Source organism: Ambystoma mexicanum, chromosome 1q (genome assembly GCF_040938575.1).
Source record: "Ambystoma mexicanum isolate Mex_15411 chromosome 1q, UKY_AmexF1_1, whole genome shotgun sequence".
Classification (NCBI taxonomy): Eukaryota; Metazoa; Chordata; class Amphibia; order Caudata; family Ambystomatidae; genus Ambystoma; species Ambystoma mexicanum.
Window position 1 is genome coordinate 222109410 of NC_090922.1, and position 21726 is coordinate 222131135.

Below are 21726 nucleotides of genomic sequence, written 5' to 3' on the forward strand. Positions count from 1 at the left end.
TTGTCCTACAATCCTTACAGACTCACGTTGGTTTTGGAAGATCACAAACATTCAGTATGTTCTTCATTGTATATCTTAAATTACTAATTAAGGCCATGGGACACTGACAAAATAATGCTAATCAAAAAAATAATGCTAATCACAATAATTGCTAATCAAAAAATATAATTCGCAAAGTCTGCCAATTAGTTTCTCAAATCTAATGTATTCCTTGCAAGGTGTAGCTTTTGCTTCTGTTGGCGGTAAACCCAGGCAGGTTGGGATCCTGAAGAAAAACATACTTTTTAATCAAAGAGGGGACATGAGATGTCCGTTCAGACTAAGACGAGGAAGCCAAACAAAACCGCAACTGATTGAGGAATGTACTTCTGTACATGTTCACAGCATCCCAGTTTTCTTCCCCAACATCACAACATTGCACATTAGTGTTTCCAATCGATTCGTTTTGGCATTGAGCACTGGGATGAGATTTCATAAACCTAATCTTGAGCAGATATGGCCACGAGCCACGTCTCTAACATTTTCCAAAATCCTTCACTGCTAAGACAGTTTTTCTTAAGTCCATCCAGGTGCTTTATAAAGATATACCCGATGGAATACAGAAACTCCAACTCTTAGTATAAGGTGGTACCACCTGAGATGATATGGTAGCAAGGACAAGCTTATCTTAGGAGGGAGAGGGCTCTAGATGGGTACAAAGAAATTGCAGCATACATGTGGTCTAAAGCAACACCGATGTATTGTAAAAATAATATATTTTTTATGTACACATAGGCTAGGATAAATGTTCGGAAAAGTACTAGATCATAACTCAAACAATTATAACAAGCAACCCAATACCTATGGTATGCAAAGCAAAGTATAACCCTATTTAGAAGAGCAGTATGCAGAACAAGGTGACTAAAACCTAATGATACACATTTAGAATGGCAACATGCTATTCATGGGGAGTAAAACCACATAAGACTTTTTGAAAGACAAGGTAATTCAAGGGAGGCAGACCCTAATGGAAATAGCCTACACTCTTATTAACTTACAGGAATACTACAGTTATACCAACACTGTTACAAGTATACACATGGCAACATATGTAACTTATTCTTCCTTCAGAATGGATACAATTACACCACTATTACTTTTCAGAACACAGTTCAAAGGTAAGTAAAATAACTCCTACTTTTCAGAGGGGCAGTCAGCTACTCATGGTTAAGTAAGAAATCAGTATGACTATTTTAGAAATGCACTAAGCAGTTCAGGGTAAGCAAAATGCAAATAGTACACTTTTAGAATGGCACCAGCTATTCAAGGTGCATAAACCCTATTGGTAAGCTTTTACACGTATTCAGTTTCAAGAATAAAACAAGACCAACTCACTTATTTGCTAAAAGAGTGGAACATAATTCACAGGTAAGAAGATTAACTTATTCTACTTTTAAAGAAAGGCATTAAGGAAGAACTTTAGGAGCCTTAGAATTTCAGAGATACAGTTAGAACACTAACCCCTTTAGAACACAAGTACTTTGTAACACTACTTGTTCTATTTTCACGACATGGGCTTATATTTTTAAAGTCCTTCACTATCAGAGCATGAGTGATCTCAGAGGCGGAAGAGGGACAACAGTGATATGATACAGCATTTATGTGGTCTAGGAGACAACAGTAGCAGGCCAGGATGAGGCTCAGATGCAGGAAAGTCAGAGTTCCAGAGCATTTCTCAGCAAATACGTAAGTACAGACTTCAAAGTTAGTAGGAAGTGTTCAGGGACTTCGTAGAAGGCTCCTTAAATGCATTACCGCGTTGGATATAGGCAAACTCCTAAACACACGAATCACCCACTCAGTCACACAGGATCGACACAAGACTTTAGGTAAGTACTACCCAAGCCAACACAGTACTTCAGCAGTGAAGAAGAGCTTGCCGACAGACAACTTCCCAATGCAGTAGCACAGGACCCGGTCTCTGGATTCTTGGTCGTGGTGACGAAAGAACGAACACTGGATGGGAACTTGCAGCAGCAGCAGTCGACAGAAAAGGCTCCCAACAAAGGAATCTTTGGTGCTTCTCGCGGCTCTGTGGATTTGGTGCCCTTTTACAGGTACAAAATGAAGGACGGTTGTCACGGTCTGATTATCTTCACTCTCTGAGTCGAGCACTCTGGTGAGAGGACTTGCAACTCTGGAGATCCAGCAGGAGTCTATCCAAATTTCTGCGAGAATCAGACTTCAGAAGACATTGCATAGCACTCGTGCTTGAGAACCATGGTATTGGTGGTTTGCAGTCCAGGAAGGTCACAACACATCGTGGGATGGCTCATTTTGCAGGTTGTCTCAAGACTGAAGGGATCCAAGAGTATCTGGGCTGGAGACGCATGGAAGAAAGGGTCAGGACAGGCTCTGGCTACAGAGCAAGCATCTCTGGTAACTGAATCAGCTACAGCTGTCTTTTCTTCATCTTCCTCTTTCGATTCAGCTCCAGTGGTCGACTTGTCTTCAGCTTCCAGACTTTTATACAGGAACCCACACAACTTCTGCAAACCCTCCCTGCAGTTTACAGAAAGGGGCGGGTAGCTGTCCAATTAGGACAACCTGCCCTTTTAGTGGGAACTGGTTTCACTTAGGCACACCAGAAGACGAAGGGCTGCAGAGGCGACGACTCCTCCCTCACTTTCAGCCTTCAAAGACACTCTGGAGTCTCGGCGGGAGACACAAAGGGTTCCTGCCAAAGACAAAACTTCAACTAGAACAACCTCCACCTAGCACGGCAGAGAAAGACCCAAAAAAGGACACGCAAACTACGAATGGCAAAAAAAAAAAAAAAGCCATTCTAGTAGAATGGTGACCATTCTGTGCATTACCGCAGGTGGTTTGACAGCCTGCATGTAATATTAACTAAAAAGTCATGAAAGTATGTCCTCCACCACCAGCCATAAGAGTTAGCCTGTCACAGTAACAGAAGTGTTACCAAGTCAGTGAGAAAGGGGATCATGCATCTCCCCAGCACGCCACATGTGAGGTGTGCTGATCTCACATATAAAATGTAAAGGGGATGGAAAACTCTCTCAACTTTTGGGAAAAGTAGTTCACACAAGGTACATCAAGAGAAAATACAAAGGGACGCCACATGGGCAACCCAGCAACACTGCACATAAAGGGAAGTTGGCTGCCATAGGAAAATGCATTAAGCCCAAAAGTTAGAGGAAACTATACATCCAAACACACCATGGAGAGACTGAAAAGGTCACTCATAAAAAAGAGTAATCGAAAGGGTGAGAGCGGTTTTGGAAGGGGCTCAAGCCTACTCACCAGAAGGTCTGCTTCAGTATAAGTGCTCTCTCCTCTATCCAGGCCTTCCGTGCCTCTGCAGACTTTCCCTTCCCAGCATCAACCACATCTGGAGGAAACTCTACAGAGAGGGAATAAAGCAATCAACAAATTTGAATACCACAAACATGGTGTCACAAACTGCAAGCGTGCAAGACCTCTTGCAGAGCGACAAAGTATTTTGTACAAGCACAAATCTTTCAACTAACCTCTGCAAATAGTGAACATATCCGTTTTAAACCTAATCCTAGGACACTTACCTTTCATCTTCCTTTTTACCAATCTATGTATCTATAGATTTGCTAAATGTATGTTCTTGTTAGATTCGGACAACAATTGAGTGGCTGTCCTCCAACCATAGTTAGAGTGCTGGGCTTGTAAAAAGAAATAAATAGTTGCTGCTCCCTAGGAGCGGAGGGCAGGGCTGAAATGGTACTGACGGATGGATCAGAAACGTGAGAGAAACCCAGGTATAGTTTGTTCACAAGTTGCAATTTTTATTCAATAAAAAGGGGTGAAACAAATGCCTCTTTTTCCCTTACCTAACAAGGATGTCCCTGCCTAACAAACTAAGGCTAAAGAAAAATTACCTTGTGTTCAAAAAGTATCTGGCCCTCACACTTGTATACAACAAAAATACAAGGTTTGTTTGGCTTTCTTAAATCCCACAAAATAACATACTATGTAGAAGTCAAAATGTATAACCAGTAATTCTTGTGACCAGGGTTGGATTCCCTTCCCCTGGATCAACTCAGGAATATTTAGAACAAAGTTCAGTTTGAATAAAGTTCTTAATAGTAACAAAGTTCCATTCAACTTGGCAAAGTGATTGTCTCTCTTCCAAAGGTTTGTTCACAAATGAAGTAATTGTTAATGTTTTCACAACTTCCTGTTTGGAAAACAATTCTTTCTTCCAAATACCTCTTGCTTGAGAACAAAAATATTCTCCTACCAACATAAACTCACAAATCAAAGCTAAGTATTCTTTTCTTAACAGGCCAATCACTTGTAAGCACGTCTTACTACTTCCGTCGGGATGGTTTCAAACAATCACTTTCTGAAATGCAGCCGTTTATCAAGACAAAGTGATGGAGTCAACACTTCTTTTCCATCACAACAAGTTACCACAATCGCAGTACTTTGAACCACGTCTTCCTGGAACACTCGCCTGCAAGGACCAACTACAACTGTTCCCTTTTCCTGGTTTACTCTCCTGCCAGGACAAAACTGCTACTACTACAATTGTGTACTCTGTAATAATACTTGTCCCAAACTCACCATAAATGAGGAGATTTGAACTAACTGCTTTTCTTGATATTCTTTTAAATTTATTCAAAAAAGGTTTACATCTTTTCACAGTTTGTTAGGGAGAATTCAAATTTCTGTGCCAATTCCCTTCTACCTTAGAGACCCCCAGCTCTTTTGCTGGACTTTGGAACTTTAAATTTTTGTCCTCGAGTAAGTGAGACCTTTTTCTCACTCCCTCATGTATTTTTATCTGATTTGGACTCTTGTTTCCTTTGGTTTTGGAGTCTGAAAAACTCCATATGCATCACCTTTTTGTATTGGGATACACAGCACCTTCAGTGCAGTGTCCCAGAGAAGTCCTTTGGATTTCTCCTAAGGTTTAAATACCTTATCTCAGACAAACTACTGTTTCCAAGAGTAGTAATGTGAAATTGAGTTTACTTACCTTTTTCTCTTTGTAGACCCAGCACACACCATCTTATGGGGGGGCAGGTTACTCCGTTTCGCCTTTGTCTACTTTCTCATGTAACATTTTCATGGTACCGTCACTACAATTAATGTCTGGTGGCAGTGGTTTAAATTTCCTACCATTGTGCATTTTTACCGCAGGCTGAATCCTCAAAATGGCCCAGTCTTATTTTTTTGCATTTTCTTGCTTATGAGGTCTTTCTTGGGTTTTACTCTGCGCACCAAACCAGGTTTGGTCCCTTTGTTCGTTTGGTCTTTGGTGGATTCATGGGTGAAGCCCGCCTCTGGCTCCACCATGTCTGGCAGGGCAGGAAGCGAGGGAGGTTCCCAAAACTCCTTGTGCTTAGTTTCCTTGGTTACAGGAATGCACTCAAAGGTGATTGGCTGGCTGGCTGTCCTTGGAGGACAGCCACCCTACTGTGCGAGTGACAGCTAGGCTGCGAATGAATGGGAGAAACCTACATAAAAGGTGAGGTCTTTTGCAAGGAAGGCAGAATCGACCACTGGACGAAGGAACCGAAGAAGAAACTGGAAGTGAAGCTTTCTGCACCCTCCTGGACTGTTGGTTTGCCCGGTGAAGCCATGCTGCAGTGCTGAAGCTCCAAATTTCGTATCGACTAGAGAAGCCCGAAACATACTACTTCTTCCCTTGGTTTGCTGGGACCAACTGACCCCAAGATGAACTTGACTGGAACCCCTCTCCCTGCTGGCTGTACTTCTTTGCTGCTGCTGGTACCGAGTGCCAGGGGACAGGAACATCAGGAAGGAGTGCATCATCTTCAAGCTGGACCAGAGCTCCAGGAGGATCCTGAGGGCCCTCCCAAAGCAGGGTGACCAATGCCTGAGCCACCTCAAAAGAGTGCTGGATCCCGTTAGGCAGAACTGCATGCAGTACCCTCTTAGACCGCACACACAATTCGGACTACATGTGTAAGCAAGACCAACCTTTGGTATAAGTCTGTACCACACAGTTTGTTGGTAGCAAACTGAGCAGCCAGGCTTACCTCAAGAGTGAATGTGAGCAGTACAAGTAGTTACACAAAGGACTTTCAATCACAGTGGTTAAAACCCTTATTAATTTATTTACACAATCATTTATAAAACATTTCACTAGAAGAGGCAACTTAATATTATAGACCAATACACTTCAATTCAAAAGCTTGAAACAGTTTGAGCTCCCTTGAAAAAAGGAGCAAAATGGCAGTTTAGTTACTTGGCAGTGAGCAAAAAAGACAGAAGTAAGCAGAAAAGATTATATATACTTTCTAGGCAGTGCAAATAGTTTCAGTTCACCAGAATAGTTCAATTCAAGTCAATAGGCCAGGCCAAAGTCAATGGGCTAGTGTTCTGGATAGGAAAGAGCAGATCTGGTATCAAACGGTAAAGTCTTTGCAAAAGTTCTCAGAAGTAGTTTAGGCGAAAAAGAATCTTTTGTGGGGTCACAAGCTGATTAGGCCTGTAAATTGGGAACGTTTCACGAACTTTATCAGCGGGAGTGGCATTCTCCCAATCGGGTTGGCACAGTACCTTTGTATGAAGAAAATAAATGTTGCTGAAGTCGTGGTTCCTGACAGTTCCTGCAGATCTCGCTGTTCCAGTCGTGGGGACAAGAGGGAGGATGACGGGGGACTCCTGCAATGCACAGGATCATTGAAGAAAGCAAACAAAATGGAGTCACTTCAGTTTCCAGTAGCTGTAGATTGAAGAACAGTAGCTGTAGATTGAAGAACACTAACTGGTGTCCCTCTCCCTGGTTAAACCTAACCAGCCTTGAGAATGGTATCCAGGTGGCTTATGAGTTGATTGGTCCCACCAACTCAAAGGAAGAAGCCGTCCTTGAAGGAGCGCCTCGGTCGAATGGAGTTTGGCAATTCGGACCTGCAGCAGGGCTTCGCTGAGCAAACCAATGGTCCAGTGGTTGCAGCAGCCGTCCTCCTCCAGCTAGTCTTCGGTTCTTTTGTTCCAGTGGTCGACTCTGCCTTCCAGTTCTGGAGACTCGCCTTTTAAACAGTTTTCTCCCTTTCATTCCAGCCTAGTTGTCACTCACCCAGCAGGGTGGCTGTCCTTGCTGGACAGTCAGCCAGCCAATCACACCAGAGTGCATTTGGGTCTCCTAGGAGACTAAGCACAGGGAGTTTCGGGCACCTCTCTCACTTCCTGCCCACCCCAGACACTCGGAAGCCAAGGGAGGACTTCAGTCCTGAAGCCAGCCAAAGGCACACGAACAAAGGGACCAAACCTGGTTTGGCACGCAGAGAAACACTAGAAGGACCTTTCCAAAAAGAAATGGTGAAAAAAGACCGGGACCCGTTTAAACCAAGGGGCTTAAGGCGCCATCTTGAAAAACATGGCTCCTCTGATTTTTAGCTACCGGTGTTCGCGGTCGGGAAAAAATCATGGTAGTTCATTGTAAAACCACTGCCACCAGCCTTTTCAATAGGAAAGGGTAGCATCTGACTGCTACATGAGTCTTTAGACACAGGGGATACTATGTAACCCGTTCAGCACTCCATTGTAAGATGGTGTGTGGGGGTCTATGAATTTAGAAAAGACTAGTAAAGTCAATTTCACTTTACATTCTCTGGGAAACAGTAGTTTATTCCAGAGAAGGTTTCTAAACCTTTGGGAAGTCTAAAAGACATCCCTGTGTTACTGCACTGAGGGTGCTGTGTAACACACCTGAAAAGATGATGCCTATGGAGTCGTCTAAAACTCCATAATCAGAGAACACAAGTGTAAAAAACACATCAAAACGCATGAAAGAGTGGGAAAAAAGGCTCACACTCTTTCCAGGTAAAAAACAAATCAAGTCCTCAAAATTCAGCAAAGTGGCTCAGGGTCTTCTAAGGTGAAGGGAATTAGCACATTTCTGAGAATTTTCCCCAACAGACCCCAGAAGCCAGGGCAGTCCACAAGGTGTCCAAGAACCGCTGTGGTGCTATTCGCCGGCAGCTGAAACCACGAAGTGCCGCTGATCTGAAGTAAGTCCATTGCTGCCGCCAACCTTCAAGCCATAGTGCAGGAGTCCCCAGACATCCTCCCCCTTGTCCCCACGACTGAGGCCCAGGATCACAGGATCTGCAGGACTGTAACAGGAACAGAAGCCAGCTACACCCTTTTCTTCAGACCCAAGGTACTGTCTAACTAGGGGTATTTATCTCTTGTGTGTAGCTTGCTTGCTCTCAAGGGAGACTTGAATTTTCTGCCTTTTGCAGAGTTGTTTGCATCTTTGCTTTTCACAAGCCCCCAAGCTTGTGGCCCAACAGTGATTCTTTATTTGACAAACTATTGTGCACAACGTTTGTGCTATCTTCAAAAAGAGCCTCAGCTCCCCTAGACTTTGCTCAATTAACATTGGCTGTCCTGGCTCCATGCAGACTCTCCTTACCCTCTGACTTTGTGTTGATCTGTCCCTCAAAAAGTCATACATAAGTTACTTGTATAGCTGGGAAAGGGTTAACCTACACTTCATTGGGGGATTGTAAAGTATTTACCTGTACAGAGACACTTGTTAACCTTTGTTTCATTCTCTAACTCTTTTCCTTTTTCCATGAACTTCAGTATTGCATTTAAGTGTTAAAGTGATATATCAATGTCCACAGTGTCCTACCAATCGAAGTCACCTCAGGGTGTAGGAAGTGTGTGCGCGACATCCCAAAAGGGTATCTACTTAACTGAAGGAGTGTATTTTATTGTTGCCTCTTGCCCTTTCTAAAGGAGGCTTATTTTAAAACTGACTGTTAAATTAATACATTCTTTTAATAAGAAACCTTGAGTATAAGTGTTATTTGAATACCTGTAACTGTGATTCACTATCTTACACCTCTACAGCTGACATTGACCCTCTCGAGAGAATCCTGGCTGCTCAGTCACTCTACCAACTTGTGTAGTACAGGCCTATACCAAAGGTTGGGTTACCTATTGCCCTGAGGATAAGGCTGGTGTAGTCTCCCACAGGGTTACTACATACAATCATGCCTAACACATTTCATATTCCACAAAATGATAATTGTCTTCGCGCATCCACCCAGTGCTCCAGAGGACCTCTGTGATGCTTGTTAAACCCTCAAAAGAAGAACTTTGAACAGAGCATATCAACTAACAGACTGCTCTTCCCTTTTTAGGCACAAGTACATCTTTTTGGGGACATTAATTTTTGCCGGCATAGCAGTAGCCAGGCCCCCTGAAGTAGCACTTAAAGAGCAGGCCGTTTGGCGGTTTCGGGGCGAGCCGTAGGTAGTTTGGTTAACATTCTATTTAATTAGGCGGGTTGGGCTCCTCTCTTTTATAACATGTGGAAAAAAAAAACCAAAGGCCTCTGTAGACATACTTACAGCTCCGCTAGTCCTCTCAAATAGCCGGAATAGTCTGGCTCAAGCAATGGCTCTCCCTTTACCACCCTCACCAGTTAAAATATGTTCTCTATGTGATCTTGACATGGAGACTACGAATAGAGAGAGGGATGCAAACCAAGGAGTATTTGTAAGTACATCAAACTTGTCCCCCCTCAGTTATTGAAATTGATTCTTTAACACAGGATATACAGAATCAAATCATGGGGAAGGATACAATGGAGATGGTCTGTAATAATCATCAATAACAGATTAATGGGTCTTCTCTGAATTCGCCCCCCATTTTTGGTACGGGAGAAATTACTCTCCTAGCCTGGTCAACTCATCCATTGGATTTTGGTGAACAAGAAAAAAGCATATCTAATGCCCAACGATAGGTTAGTTCTCCGGTTTTGATAGAGGAGTGCCCTAATGCAGTTGTTTCAGCCGAAGTACACTTACGGGACCATTTTACAATGGAAATGAAAACGCAAACTACATACCTAAAGGACATTTGTAACCAACTGACATCCCTTGCACATCTGATGAGGGAGTCTGCGAGCGTCCCGGAAACTCGGTTAAAAGCTACTACACCCAAAGAATTACATAAGGGTTCTCCCTTAGAGCAGGTGGGGAACAGGGTTATTGCTGGCGTGAAGGAGACAACTTCTGACAAGGCAAAAACTAACAATGATGGAGCTAATAGAGACACTAATCTTACCAATAGCATTAATGCCCAAAAAAAGTATTAAAAGAATGTAAACAATCCTTAACTAAAAAAGCATAAAATAAATCATCTCGTAAATGTAGGCACAAAATTGCATAATTTGATATAATTGACTATGCCGAGTGCTGTTATTACTCAGTAGAAGAAGTTGAACCGATCCAAATAGGGTACTAAGCTGAAGGGAACTGGTAAAAGCCCTAACTCTGGGGATCAGGCAGGAGGGCCACATGAACAGTGGCCGGGGGGAGGGGGGGGTTAGGGGGGGATGCAGGGGTGGTGTCGGAGACCTGGTAACTAAAGGGCCATTTAGATCCTCCGAGCTTGGGGTGACCGATGCCCTCACACAGAAGAGTCTGACAAAGGGAAATGTGGGGAAGAGAAAGCAGTGCTACCTGACAGAAAAAAAACATTTAAAATATTCAATCAGAACAAGAAGGAGGAAGCTATGACAATGGGGGGAAATGCAGATGTGATGTTGGCCACACACTAACAAACACTATGTAAGGGATGAATCTACCAAGGCCTCGCCAGTGAACGAGATGGAAATTGGAGACCTTATTAAATCATTAATACTACAGGAATAACATAACAAATGAGGAAGGAAGGACAAGATATGAGACAGAGATTAAGATGGGCCTGCAACACAAGGAGACACTGGCTGAATTTAGAGATGGACTGAGGAACCTGGTGAGGCAACATTTAGGGGGCCAGACCAATCCTGAAAAATTATCTAACCCAGAAAAACATCTTGCTACTCCCTCATTGAATTATGTAACTTCCTTGACATGTACTAGGGAGCTTACAGAGGTCCTTTAAAAAAATGTAGGTAATGAGGAAGTTGATGGTGGCTCGAGGGGGATTACTGAGGCTACCCCAATTAATCCCAATATTCCTATTCAATATCAAAAGGCTCTAAATCTGTAATTAAATAGATCCCTCCTTCAACATGAGGATCTGACTCATACAATAAGGCCCCTATACAGGAGAGATGATGCATTACTTACCGTAATAGCATTTCTGATGATGGTATCTGCTTAGATTCACATGCTGTGCATATAGTCCAACATCTAGTGGTAATCGCGGAGTATTGCATCTAGTCTTTTTTTAATTTATTTATTTTAAACTTGCCTCCATTTCTTATGGCCAGACCCAGCATGAGTCCCCTGCAGCTCCTGGCACCCTCCCCATCCCTCCTCCCAGACATCCCCCAAGCCCTGATTGGGCATAATAGCAAACATGGCTGGTGTAGGGTCCAGCGCCTCCCTGCACGCTGGTTTCCATCTCCAGAGCGCTAGCAGGTGAGTGTGTGGGCTAAGCGACCCTCCTGGGCCTGCTTTGGTGGTTTTTATTTTATTTTATTTATTTATTTTTAACTTGCCTCCATTTCTTATGGCCAGACCGGGCTTGAGTCCCCCGCAGCTCCCGACACCCTCCCCCTCCTTCCTCCCACCTCCCAGACGTCCCCCCAGGCCATGATTGGGCACAATAGAAAACATGGCTGGTGTAGTTTCCAGCGCCTCCCTGCACGCTCCAACACCTGAACGCACCCCTCCGACACCCCAGAGCCGCCCCCTCCCGACTAGGAACTCCCCTATTTAATAGTCCTTCCTAGGGCAGCCCACTGCCTGGCAGCCCCTGCGGCTAAGGGCCCCAAGGCAAAGAACGACTCCGACATTGGCGGCTCCAAGATGTGTCTGCAGGTGTCCGCAGTGGAAGCAAAGGAAGTCAACAGACACCAACAAAACTAAGCTAAGTGTGGCATGGGTGGGGTGTAGAGCAATTACTCTACTCCAGAAAGCCCTTGCCACTCTCCCTTACCTCTCCATAACGTAGACTGTCAGATTTACAACATGCATACTTGGAGAGATGTGACCACCAGCCTAAATCCTGTCTTGGCTGGACTGTAAATGTTGCATTGCATTACACACTAACATGCTAGCCAATGTTAACTAATGCCACACCTATAGAGAACGGTGAAGATTAGCCTGTGTCACCTTTAAACAGGTGTAATAATGTTAGCATGTGCCACACTTGGATGGAATTCTTAACCTTAGCATGTGTCACATCTAGATAGAAATGTGAATGTTAGCATGTACCACACTTGGATGGAATTCTTAACCTTAGCCTGCGTCGCATCTAGACAGGATTATGAATGTTAGCATGTGCCACACCTGGATGGAATTCATAACCTTAGCCTGCGTCACATCTAGATAGAAATGTGAATGTTCGCATGTGCCACACTTAAATGGAATTCTTAACCTTGGCCCGCGTCGCATCTAGACAGGATTATGAATGTTAACATGTGCCACACTTAAATGAAACTGTGAATGATGGCAAGTACAACACTTGAATGGAAAAGCCTGCCTCACATCTAGACAGAATATTGAAATTAGCAAGCGTCACACTTCGATGGAATAGTGAATGATAGCAAGCATCACACCTAGACATAATTGTAAGGACAGCAATGCCAACTAACCAATCCACTAACAATTTCATCCCTCTGCATACACCCCTAAAACTCTAACCAAACACAACCACAAGCCTAAAACGCAGCAATCCGCACAAACTTCACTACACTGCAACAACAAAACAAACCGCATATAGACTTGCACAACAGCACACGACGACTACCGACCGTAAAACACCCCAAGCCCAGCCAACGGACCCACCAGGCTGAGGTTGCCAACATCACATCACTGCTATCTTGCACTTTTTCAGCTTATCCCCACTAACTCACCACCGTCCCTCTTTCAGAGCCGCCAGAGCGCCAGGGGACCACTCCGGTGGTGATAGTGCGCGGTACAAATATCCTTTAACATTAACATCAAAAGGGGTAGTCGACATGGGCGTGCTTGTAATACTATCCCGAACGTGACTTGTAGTGTACCCAAAATCCCTCATGCTCCGAGGTGCCTCTGGTTGTGTTTTTTCTGCTGTGAGGGAGTCTGAGTATCGTGAGTGAGTACAGAGAGAGAAAGGAGTAAGATGTCTATGTTCCTTCTACTCCGAGAGGGGAGGAAGGGTGGCGCATGTAAATCTAAGTAGATACAATCATCAGAAATGCTATTGCAGTAAGTAATGCATGTCTTCTGATGTTTGTGAATCTGCTTAGAATCACATGCTGTGCATAGACTAACGAGCAGTACCGACAGAGGGTGGAGTAACAGTAGTAAAGAGATGTCTTCGTACTGCTTGTCCCACCTGAGAATCAAACCTAGAGTGTATATCTAGGTAGTAGTGTTTTGTAAAGGTGTGTACAGAACTCCAGGTAGCTGCCTTACAAACGGACTTGAGAGGAACATTTGCCATGAATGCTATGGAAGCCCCAGTGCACAGAGTAGAGTGCGCTCTAAGCTTGAAGGGCAGATCTCTCTTTGCAAGAGAGAAGCATAGTGTGATGCAGTTTACAATACATTTTGAAATGGCAGATTTAGAGACAGGGTCCCCTTCTCTACCAGCTGCCACAAACTAAAAACTGGTTTGTTTTCCTTAGTGGTTTAGTCTTTTCCAGATGATATACGACCGCTCTCCTTACATCAAGTATGTGGAGGCTTCTTTCTGCCAGATTAGTGGGGTTCTGGAAGAAGGTGGGTAATTCTAATGACTGGTTCACATGGAATTTTGCAATGAATTTAGGCGCAAACCGTGGGTGAGTGCGCAGAACCTCGTTTATATGCCCAAAAAAGATCCTTCCAAAGATTTTAGAGTCCTGGCTCTCGGAAGAGTCAGTCCTCTGATATTCAGTTTGGTTTCCGCCCGGGGCTAGGAACCGTGGCACAGGGTCTCAATCTGTACCTTCTAATCTCCAATTCTGTGTTCTGCAAGGGAGAGGCAGTATATCTTGCTTTGCTTTCATGGACCTAAGCACAGCTTTTGACAAAGTAGACAGATCAATGTTATGGGCCATGCTGGGGTCATTGGGGTGCCCCGAAGAAACGTGGGTTGCATTGCGGGAAATCAGATAACAAGGCTTGCGTTCGCATTGGTCCGGCAGGGCTGGGTGTTGGCCCCAATATTGTTCACGCTGTACACCTGGTGGATATTAGCATGGACTTTGAGTTTGGGTGGGAGGGCCTTTCTGGTTCTACAGGAAATGATTGATGCCTATGGAGCCCTCATGAATAGCGTGGGGCAAAAAATTCGACCAAGTCAGCAGTGATGGGATGCGTAGGTAAGAAGAGGCCTGCTAAGATGCACCCTATGGTGTGTAACGGGGAAATGATCACACGGGTCAAAGTCTGACTACTTGGGGGTTCAGATTTTCAGAGGCAGTCACAGGCATTGCCCACATTAAAAAACAGTCTTTGAAAATGAGCCAGTACTTAACAGCCCCACTGTGGGGTCACTCGAAGGGGGCGCAAAAACAGGTGAAAGAAAACAAGTTCTTGATACAGCTCTTGGGCCTCCGGGGCTTAACCACTAATGCTTCAGTCCACAGGGAATTGGGGATGCAGTTTTGGGAGGACCAATTGGCTGCCGCCCCTAGTCTTTTTTGGCTACGCCCATGGGCAAACGAACATGCCACAGTATGCCACTTTATAATTAGGAGCATTATGGGGGAGGCAAGTTGGCGAAAAAAAACCTTCGTTGACATTTGTGAAGGAGTCTTTGTGCTCCAGTAACATTCAAATCCGGTTCCCCCCAGATGCATTGTTGACACCCATGCAACTGAGAGTCAGCAAGCGGGCATTATATCGAGGGGCGCAGGAAAAGAGGGGAAACATGGATCATGCAACCTCCTCAGAGTGTCAACATGTGGTGAAAAGTAGAGCATCTGAGATTCCGCCCTACCTTTTGTGGAGCGCAAAAAAGAAGGATAGATGGCTCCTAACACGGGCAAGGTTTGAGGACTACAATTAAGGGGAAATACAGAAAAGTGGCCCGGCTTCCCAAATGATCGAGGAGTGCTGGATTTAGGACTCTAAAAGGTACAAGAGGACCCGTGCGGTGGCGAGTGAAGATCTGAAGCACTTTGTTCTGTTCTGTACAGCATATGAGGATGTCAGACAGTGCACCATTCTGCAGGTGGTCAAGCCTACTAACATCTGTCTATATAGGCAAGCATTACTCTTTCTATTGACAACAGAATCAGTGCTGACTGCCTGGCCCTTTTCAACTTATTTGAAAAGAGCTACGTACCGGAGAAAGGGGTTTTTAGGGCTATATATAATGTTTTATTGGTAATAAAGGAAACTGGTCTTAACTGTTGCACTTTTAACTGTGATTTGTTCTGACAATGGTAATGCTGTGTTTTAAAGGGTGATGTAATGGCTTTTGTCAATCATTTTTATGTGCATGTGATGTGTCTTGTGTTACATGGATTTTTTTAAACCGAATAAACTTTGATTAAATAGTACTTACATGACTCTCTAAAAGCTTTTTTTAATTAAACGTTTAGTTTGAAAACAAACTTTTTTTGTATACAGTTTACAATTCATCACATAACTTTCTATGTAATCTGACATCTTACAACATCTTACAATACTGCAACTTTTAGCTCTCAATTTCGCTGGGTGACGGACCCCGCACCACAGACGACTAAGTGTAATGGTGAGAGTCAATAGGCTTCAATTCAAGTCCATGAAATTGATTATTGCACAGGTCAGTTTTACATTTTGACCTGCCAACAGCTGAAACCACCAATCATCCATGTTTACATTCTGAGGAGCAAGGTGATACAGTGAATTAGTTCTATGATGTGGGCGTCCGTGACATTCCAAAATCAAGTGTCGCACAGATTCGACTGCAAGTTTGCAGAATCAACAGTTGTTATCATCAGTTGTAGTATCTTGCGTCAAAAAAAGCATCTCCTTTGTTGGATATAGATTTAACCGGAGTCTCAAAGACTGATTCCGGTAATATCGAGATGGGAATTTGTCAAGATATTTTGGACGTTGATTGATGTTTAATGGTACAACACCAAGATTGATGGCAGATTTTAGGAGTGATCTTTTCTCAATTGTCTGAATGTAATCCAGATATTTTAGTTTTCTTTTTGCCATGCCTGGATTGGTTAGAAAAATGTCCAGTCCAATGTTGGCGTCGAGCAGTAAAGTTTCCACTTTATTCATCCACACCAACAATAGCCCAGAAGGACAGGCCTTAGTCTTTGGAGCTAAAATCTGGTAGGGCAGAACTGGCGGGGACAAATGCATTTTCCTGAAAGCTGCAACTGATTTCCATATCACCGCAGACAAAAGGGATTCCAAGCCAAGTTCAAAGTGGATTGCCTGTATTAAAACGTTAGAGGAAGTTTCAAAAGTTTACGCCAGAACTGGCCCTCCAAATAATCCCTAAATGGTGGTTTATGTTGAATCCAGCACCAAAAGTCAATGTTGCGACGACAGAGGTTTTAAAGTAAATTTTGCCCCTTGCAGTGCTAGGGTGCTCATCCGAGTTTTCAATTCCTGGGTCCAAGCCCATTCACGAATGGAGCTGTTAAATAATACACCAAGGTAGCGGATTTCTTATTTCATTTGCTATGTGCCATTTAAAAAGTATGCCTTTTTTTAACCAAATTTTGATCCAAGAGTCAGAACTTTAGATTTCGTGACATTGATGGATTCGGTCGTTCAAAAGCAGATACTCATGATGCTTTGTAGGAAGTCTCTGTAGGCCATTCTGTGTTGAGTCTATAAGAACCAGGTCGTCGGCATATGTCATCCAACTAATTTGATTGCCATTAATACATTGCAGAAAGCATTGTGTATTCCGTAAAAATAGGGGTAAATCACTGATGTATAATTTAAAGACAAGGGAAGTCAATGGGCAGCCCTGCTTCACTCCCTTATGTGTGGGAATCTGTTCTGTCAGGTCTCCTTCTGCATTCAGTCTGACTCTTATTGAGGTATTTGAGTGGAGCGCAATGATTGGCTGCAGCAACTCTTGTGGGCAATGCCAGTTTTCCAACTTCTGCAACAACTTCCCTGTTAATACAGTCAAGGGCTTGGCGGAGATCTACAAAAGTGAAGAACAATTTCATAGATCCTTAAATGCAATCCAATTTTAATAGATTTAGGAGAATTCGATTAAGTTTGGTTCAGACTCCTTTCGTAAAGCCTGTTTGACGACTGTCTACAATGTTGCGAACATCAGCCCAGACAGCTAGGTTTTTTTGTAGAAATGTGTCAACAAATTTTCCGATTTCATCGAGTAAGGCAATCGGGCAATAGTTGGACGGATCGTCCCGATTGCCTTTTTTGTAGATCGGAATTACAACGGCAGATTGTCACGAGGATGGTATTTCTTTTGAGACTGCTATTTTTGCAAAGATAGTTTCCAAAAAAAGTGCCCACTGAACTTTGTTCGTCTTTAACATGATGTTACTGCGACCATCCGGGCCTGCGGCCCTTGAATTTTTTAGTTTGGAAATTGCTGCTTCAATGTCATCATGAGTGTCGGCAACATTCAATTGATTTTTCGTCGATTTTATTGGAATGAAAAGGAGCCAGCTCTAAGATTTGAAACACCAGAGAGAAATGTCTTGTCCAAGTGTCAGCACTTACACCATTGGACATCATGGCATTTTGATTAAGAGACCCTTTATTTAGGATTGCCCAGATTTCTCTGGTGTGATGCTTAGATCACACCAGATGTATACAAATTAGCTTCATAATCTCTTCGGCTCTAATTTGATCTCTTGTGTAGTTAAAATCTTTTAGCCAATTTCAATATTGTTGGCGTCTTTTTTTGATGGCAGCAGAGTTGGAAGGTGTAGTCGACTTTAAGATATTGATGTCAAGCTTCAGTTTCTTCTTTGCCTCGCACACTGTTATTCTGAATGGATGGTGTTCATGAGAGGATGTGCTTTAAATCCACTTTTCCGTATAGTTAGTGTATATAAAATAAATGACTATTTTTATATAACTGCTAGTGTCTCTGCTTCCTTGAACTGATGGTATGCTCCATGTACTGTGCACCTCACTACAGCTCTTCTCCCTTCAAGACTAACCCTGGCTACTTAGCCTTTGCTACCAAACCTTTGGGTGGTACAGGATAAACCCAAGGGGACACAACCCTGTCACCTAAGGTGGGCTTTTCCAAGTTCTGTCACAGACAGTATTTAATTATTTTACTTATTTTTGTATCTGTTGCAACGCACTGAACCCGTCGGTATCTAGGCGCTAGTTACTTGGTTGAGGAGACATTTAAAGAACGAGGAGGTTAAAAAAAAAAAGGGGGGGGGGGGGGGAGCCTGGTATCAAATCTGTATGAACAAACAAGTACAGGTAGCAGTTTGTCCGTTTGGGAGAGTTTAGGTGAAAAGACATGTTTTCAGGTTTTTCCTAAAGGACCAGTAAAAAGGTTCTTTTCTCAGGGTGATGGCAGATTGTTCCAGAGCTTTGCAGCAATGACAGGAAAGCTTGATCCTCCTGCAGCCTTTCAAGTGAAGTTAAGTACTCTGAGGAAGTGGATCTTTGTGGGCGTAGTGAGGTATATTTTTCCACACGACCGGAGTGGTAAGCGGGGGCAGTGTTGGTGAGGCAACTGTGTGCGATGGACAGTGTCTTGAGTTTGATCTGCTCACGGATCGGAAGCCATGAGAGCATCTTTTCTGGCTTCTGAGACATGGCAGTGCTTGGACAAGCCTAGTTTGGCCTGATGGGCATTGTTTTGAATAGTTTGTAGCTTGGACAAGTTTTGCTCAGAAGTGCCTGCAAAGAAGTCATAGTCCAGTTTGGCTCCAGTGACGGCTCTGGTGAAGCGGTTGGTTGAGGTGAGGAAGGGCTTGCTAGCATGGAGTAGTTTGTTAGTGTAAGCAGCAGAAGAGATGGCATTTACTTGGCATGAGAGTTTGAGGGTAGCGTCTAGGTAGATGGCCAGAGTTTTGGCTGCAGGTGAGATTTGGATCAGGTTTCCGTCAATGTTGGAGGCTTTGTAAATTGGATCCATGTTGCAGTGTGTGGTGTGCAAACCTACAATGAGGATCTAGGTTGTCGTAGACTGAATTGATGGCTGCAACATCTTGGTGGTAGGTGCTTGAGAGAGGGAGGAGGATTTGGGTGTCATCGGCATAGTTCATGTAAAATATGCCGAGAACATCCAAGTGGTCAAAGAGGGGTTTTGTATAAATGTTATACAAAGTGGGGGAGATGCACGATCCTTGTGGGACACCGCATGTTACTGGCGTGGTTGAGACAACATGATCATGTATGAAGGTCTGCCAAGAAGGATCTGATCTGGTCTGCAGCCGCAGGGGAGAAGTTGGCTGTTGTGGTGAGGTGGTTGCAGAGTGTCTGGTGGTCAACAAGGCTGAACGCTGCTGATAAGTCCAGCAATAGGAGGAGCAGGGAAAGTTTGCCAGTGTCTTGGATGTCATCCAATTGGTTTTTCAGCTCCAGCACAGCAGTTTCAGTTCTGTGCCTTCGGTGGAAGCCAGATTGACAGATGCCCAGGATGTGGTTATCCTCAAGGTATTGTTGAACCTGGGAGGTAGGCTGCGCGGTCAAGGGTTTTTAGAATGAAAGGTATGGTAATAGGGCACTAGTGTGTTGGGATGGTGGGGTCGGGAGAATTTTTTATTTTTCTTCAGCAGCGAGAGGATCCACGCTTCTTTCAAGGAAGATGGGACAGTTTTTGTGGTGAAGGACGAGTTGATTATTGTTCAGATGAGCACGAGTGACTCGGCACAGTCTTTGATGATGGGCGCAGGACAGGCATCTCCTTTGCAGCGGGAGGGCTTCAGGCTTTTGACCATAGTGGCTACTTGGAGTTCTGATACAAGGCAAAAGTCGAATGGAGTGGTGGGTAGGGGGTACGGTGAGATGTGTGGTGGTCGTAGGAGGTGGCTTGGCACAAATGGCCAGTTGCTTGGCACAGATTTTTTATTGGAGGGAAATAATTTTTCCCATGAGTGTTTCTTGCACCAAATGTCGTCTACGGTGAGGTATGTGGGAGGGTTGACTGGAGACTCAAGTTCACACAGGATCGTAAAGAGTTCACAAGTGTTGGACTGGTCTATTCTCGGATTGTAGCAAATGGCCTTGGCGGTATGCAACGCTTTTTTGTAGTCTTCAGTGAGGGAGGTGAACTGTGCTTTGGTAGCTAATGAGTTTTTTTTTCTCCAGGCCGTTTCTGCAGTGCATTTGTTGGCGCAGTAAGCCAGGAGCTCAGGGGTGAACCAAGAGCAGTTCTTTAGAGCGGGTTTGGCTTTTTGCACTGTTTAAGCAGTGCAAGAGTGTCGACCACTTGTGCTATACTGTTGTAAAGATTGACAAGGGCCTCGGGGGTAGTTGCTATGTTGGTCAGGTTCTTGAGGTCTGAGAGGAGGGGTATAATGCAGTCCTTGTTGAGGTTTTTGAAGCAGCGGACTAGGGCTCCTGGTTTCACTGGGTGACAGACAGGGGCTGGGCCATTTACTTATGGGGATGTTAAAGGTGATGGTGTGAAAATGGGCAGGTTGTTGTGTTGTTTGGCCAAGTCGCAATTGAGATCAGCAATCCAGTCGAGGGTGTGACCCTGGGTGTGGGTAGGTTCAGATGACCGCTGGTCGAGGACTGTGGCTAAGCTTTTTGCATGCTCGTCTGCGGGGTCGTTGAGGTCTCCTAAGATCAAGATTTTAGAGCGCGGCTTGATGGTTTGCATGAGGTCCTCCTCAAAGGATACAATGGGGCCGGGGGGGCGGGGCGGGTTAGATTGGGTGGAGGTTAACAGTGTTTGGGGAAAGGGAGAGCTTGGTGGAGATCATTTTACAGTTTGTGATTGGGCGAGTGTTAATGACTGATGGCAAGGGTGTTTTTATAGATAAGTGAGACTACGCTGCCTCTGTTGCGAGTTCCATCGTTGCGCAGGATGCCATATCCTGGGGGGATGGTGATAGGTAATGCGTGGCCCTGCAGCTAGGTGGAGCCAAGTTGCGGATATGGTGAGCAGGTCAAGGTCGTTGGAAGTAAGGTCGTTGTGGATTTCAGGGGCATGAGCAGGGACTTATCTAGAGTTGATCAGAGCACATTTGAGGTGATTGCTTGAGGTAACCGCTGGAGAGGAGTGTGTAGAGTAGCAAGCGTATTTTTGGGGTGGGGGGGCAAGGATGCATGTGGAGCAGCTGGTTTCTGGTATGGAGTGGGGGTGGTGCGATGGAAGGAGGAGTGGGCTGCTTAGGTGTGAAAGATCTCCTGGTGCGGTGCTGGAGGCCATTGTTTCCGATGGGTTGTGGGGGAGGTAGTTAGTGCCATGGTGACTGCAGACATAAGAGGGGTGAATACTGTGGAGCAAGTTGCGCTTAACTGATGCCAGGAGTTGCGGGTGTGGACTGGTGTTGGTAATAAGGAGCAGCTCGGAGGTTGTTGTTGTAGCAGAGACCTAGGGGTGCCACATCACAGCGCCAAACACCTGTGGCGTACAACACCATGCCATTTGCCTGCGCGGGCTTCGCCACAGTGGGCTTCGGTGCCTGCCATTTATGCGATCGTTGCCGGATCTTAGCGTTCATTGCATCTGCGTTGGAGACTTTCATACCAGGCCACTTATTGTTTCATGTTAGCTTCCATAGTAGACACATGCTTTTGATTGAGCACTCACCAGAGTGAGAGGCCATACTCATAAGCAAGGCAATATTATTTCTCAGATCTGTTAGATCAACAAGCCAACATAGGTTTTTCACTCCTGCACATTTGGCTTGGCATGAATTTT

General features: G+C 44.4%; 1 protein-coding gene across 1 annotated transcript in view; it reads right to left on the reverse strand.

Annotated features, from left to right (window-relative positions):
* Positions 1-21726, reverse strand: part of LIG1 (DNA ligase 1) — an 876776-nt gene that overhangs the window by 480550 nt on the left and 374500 nt on the right. Inside the window, exon 15 of the mRNA XM_069637540.1 lies at positions 3304-3403. Within this exon, the coding sequence (XP_069493641.1) occupies positions 3304-3403 (100 nt within the window). The remainder of the gene's footprint in view (positions 1-3303; positions 3404-21726) is intronic.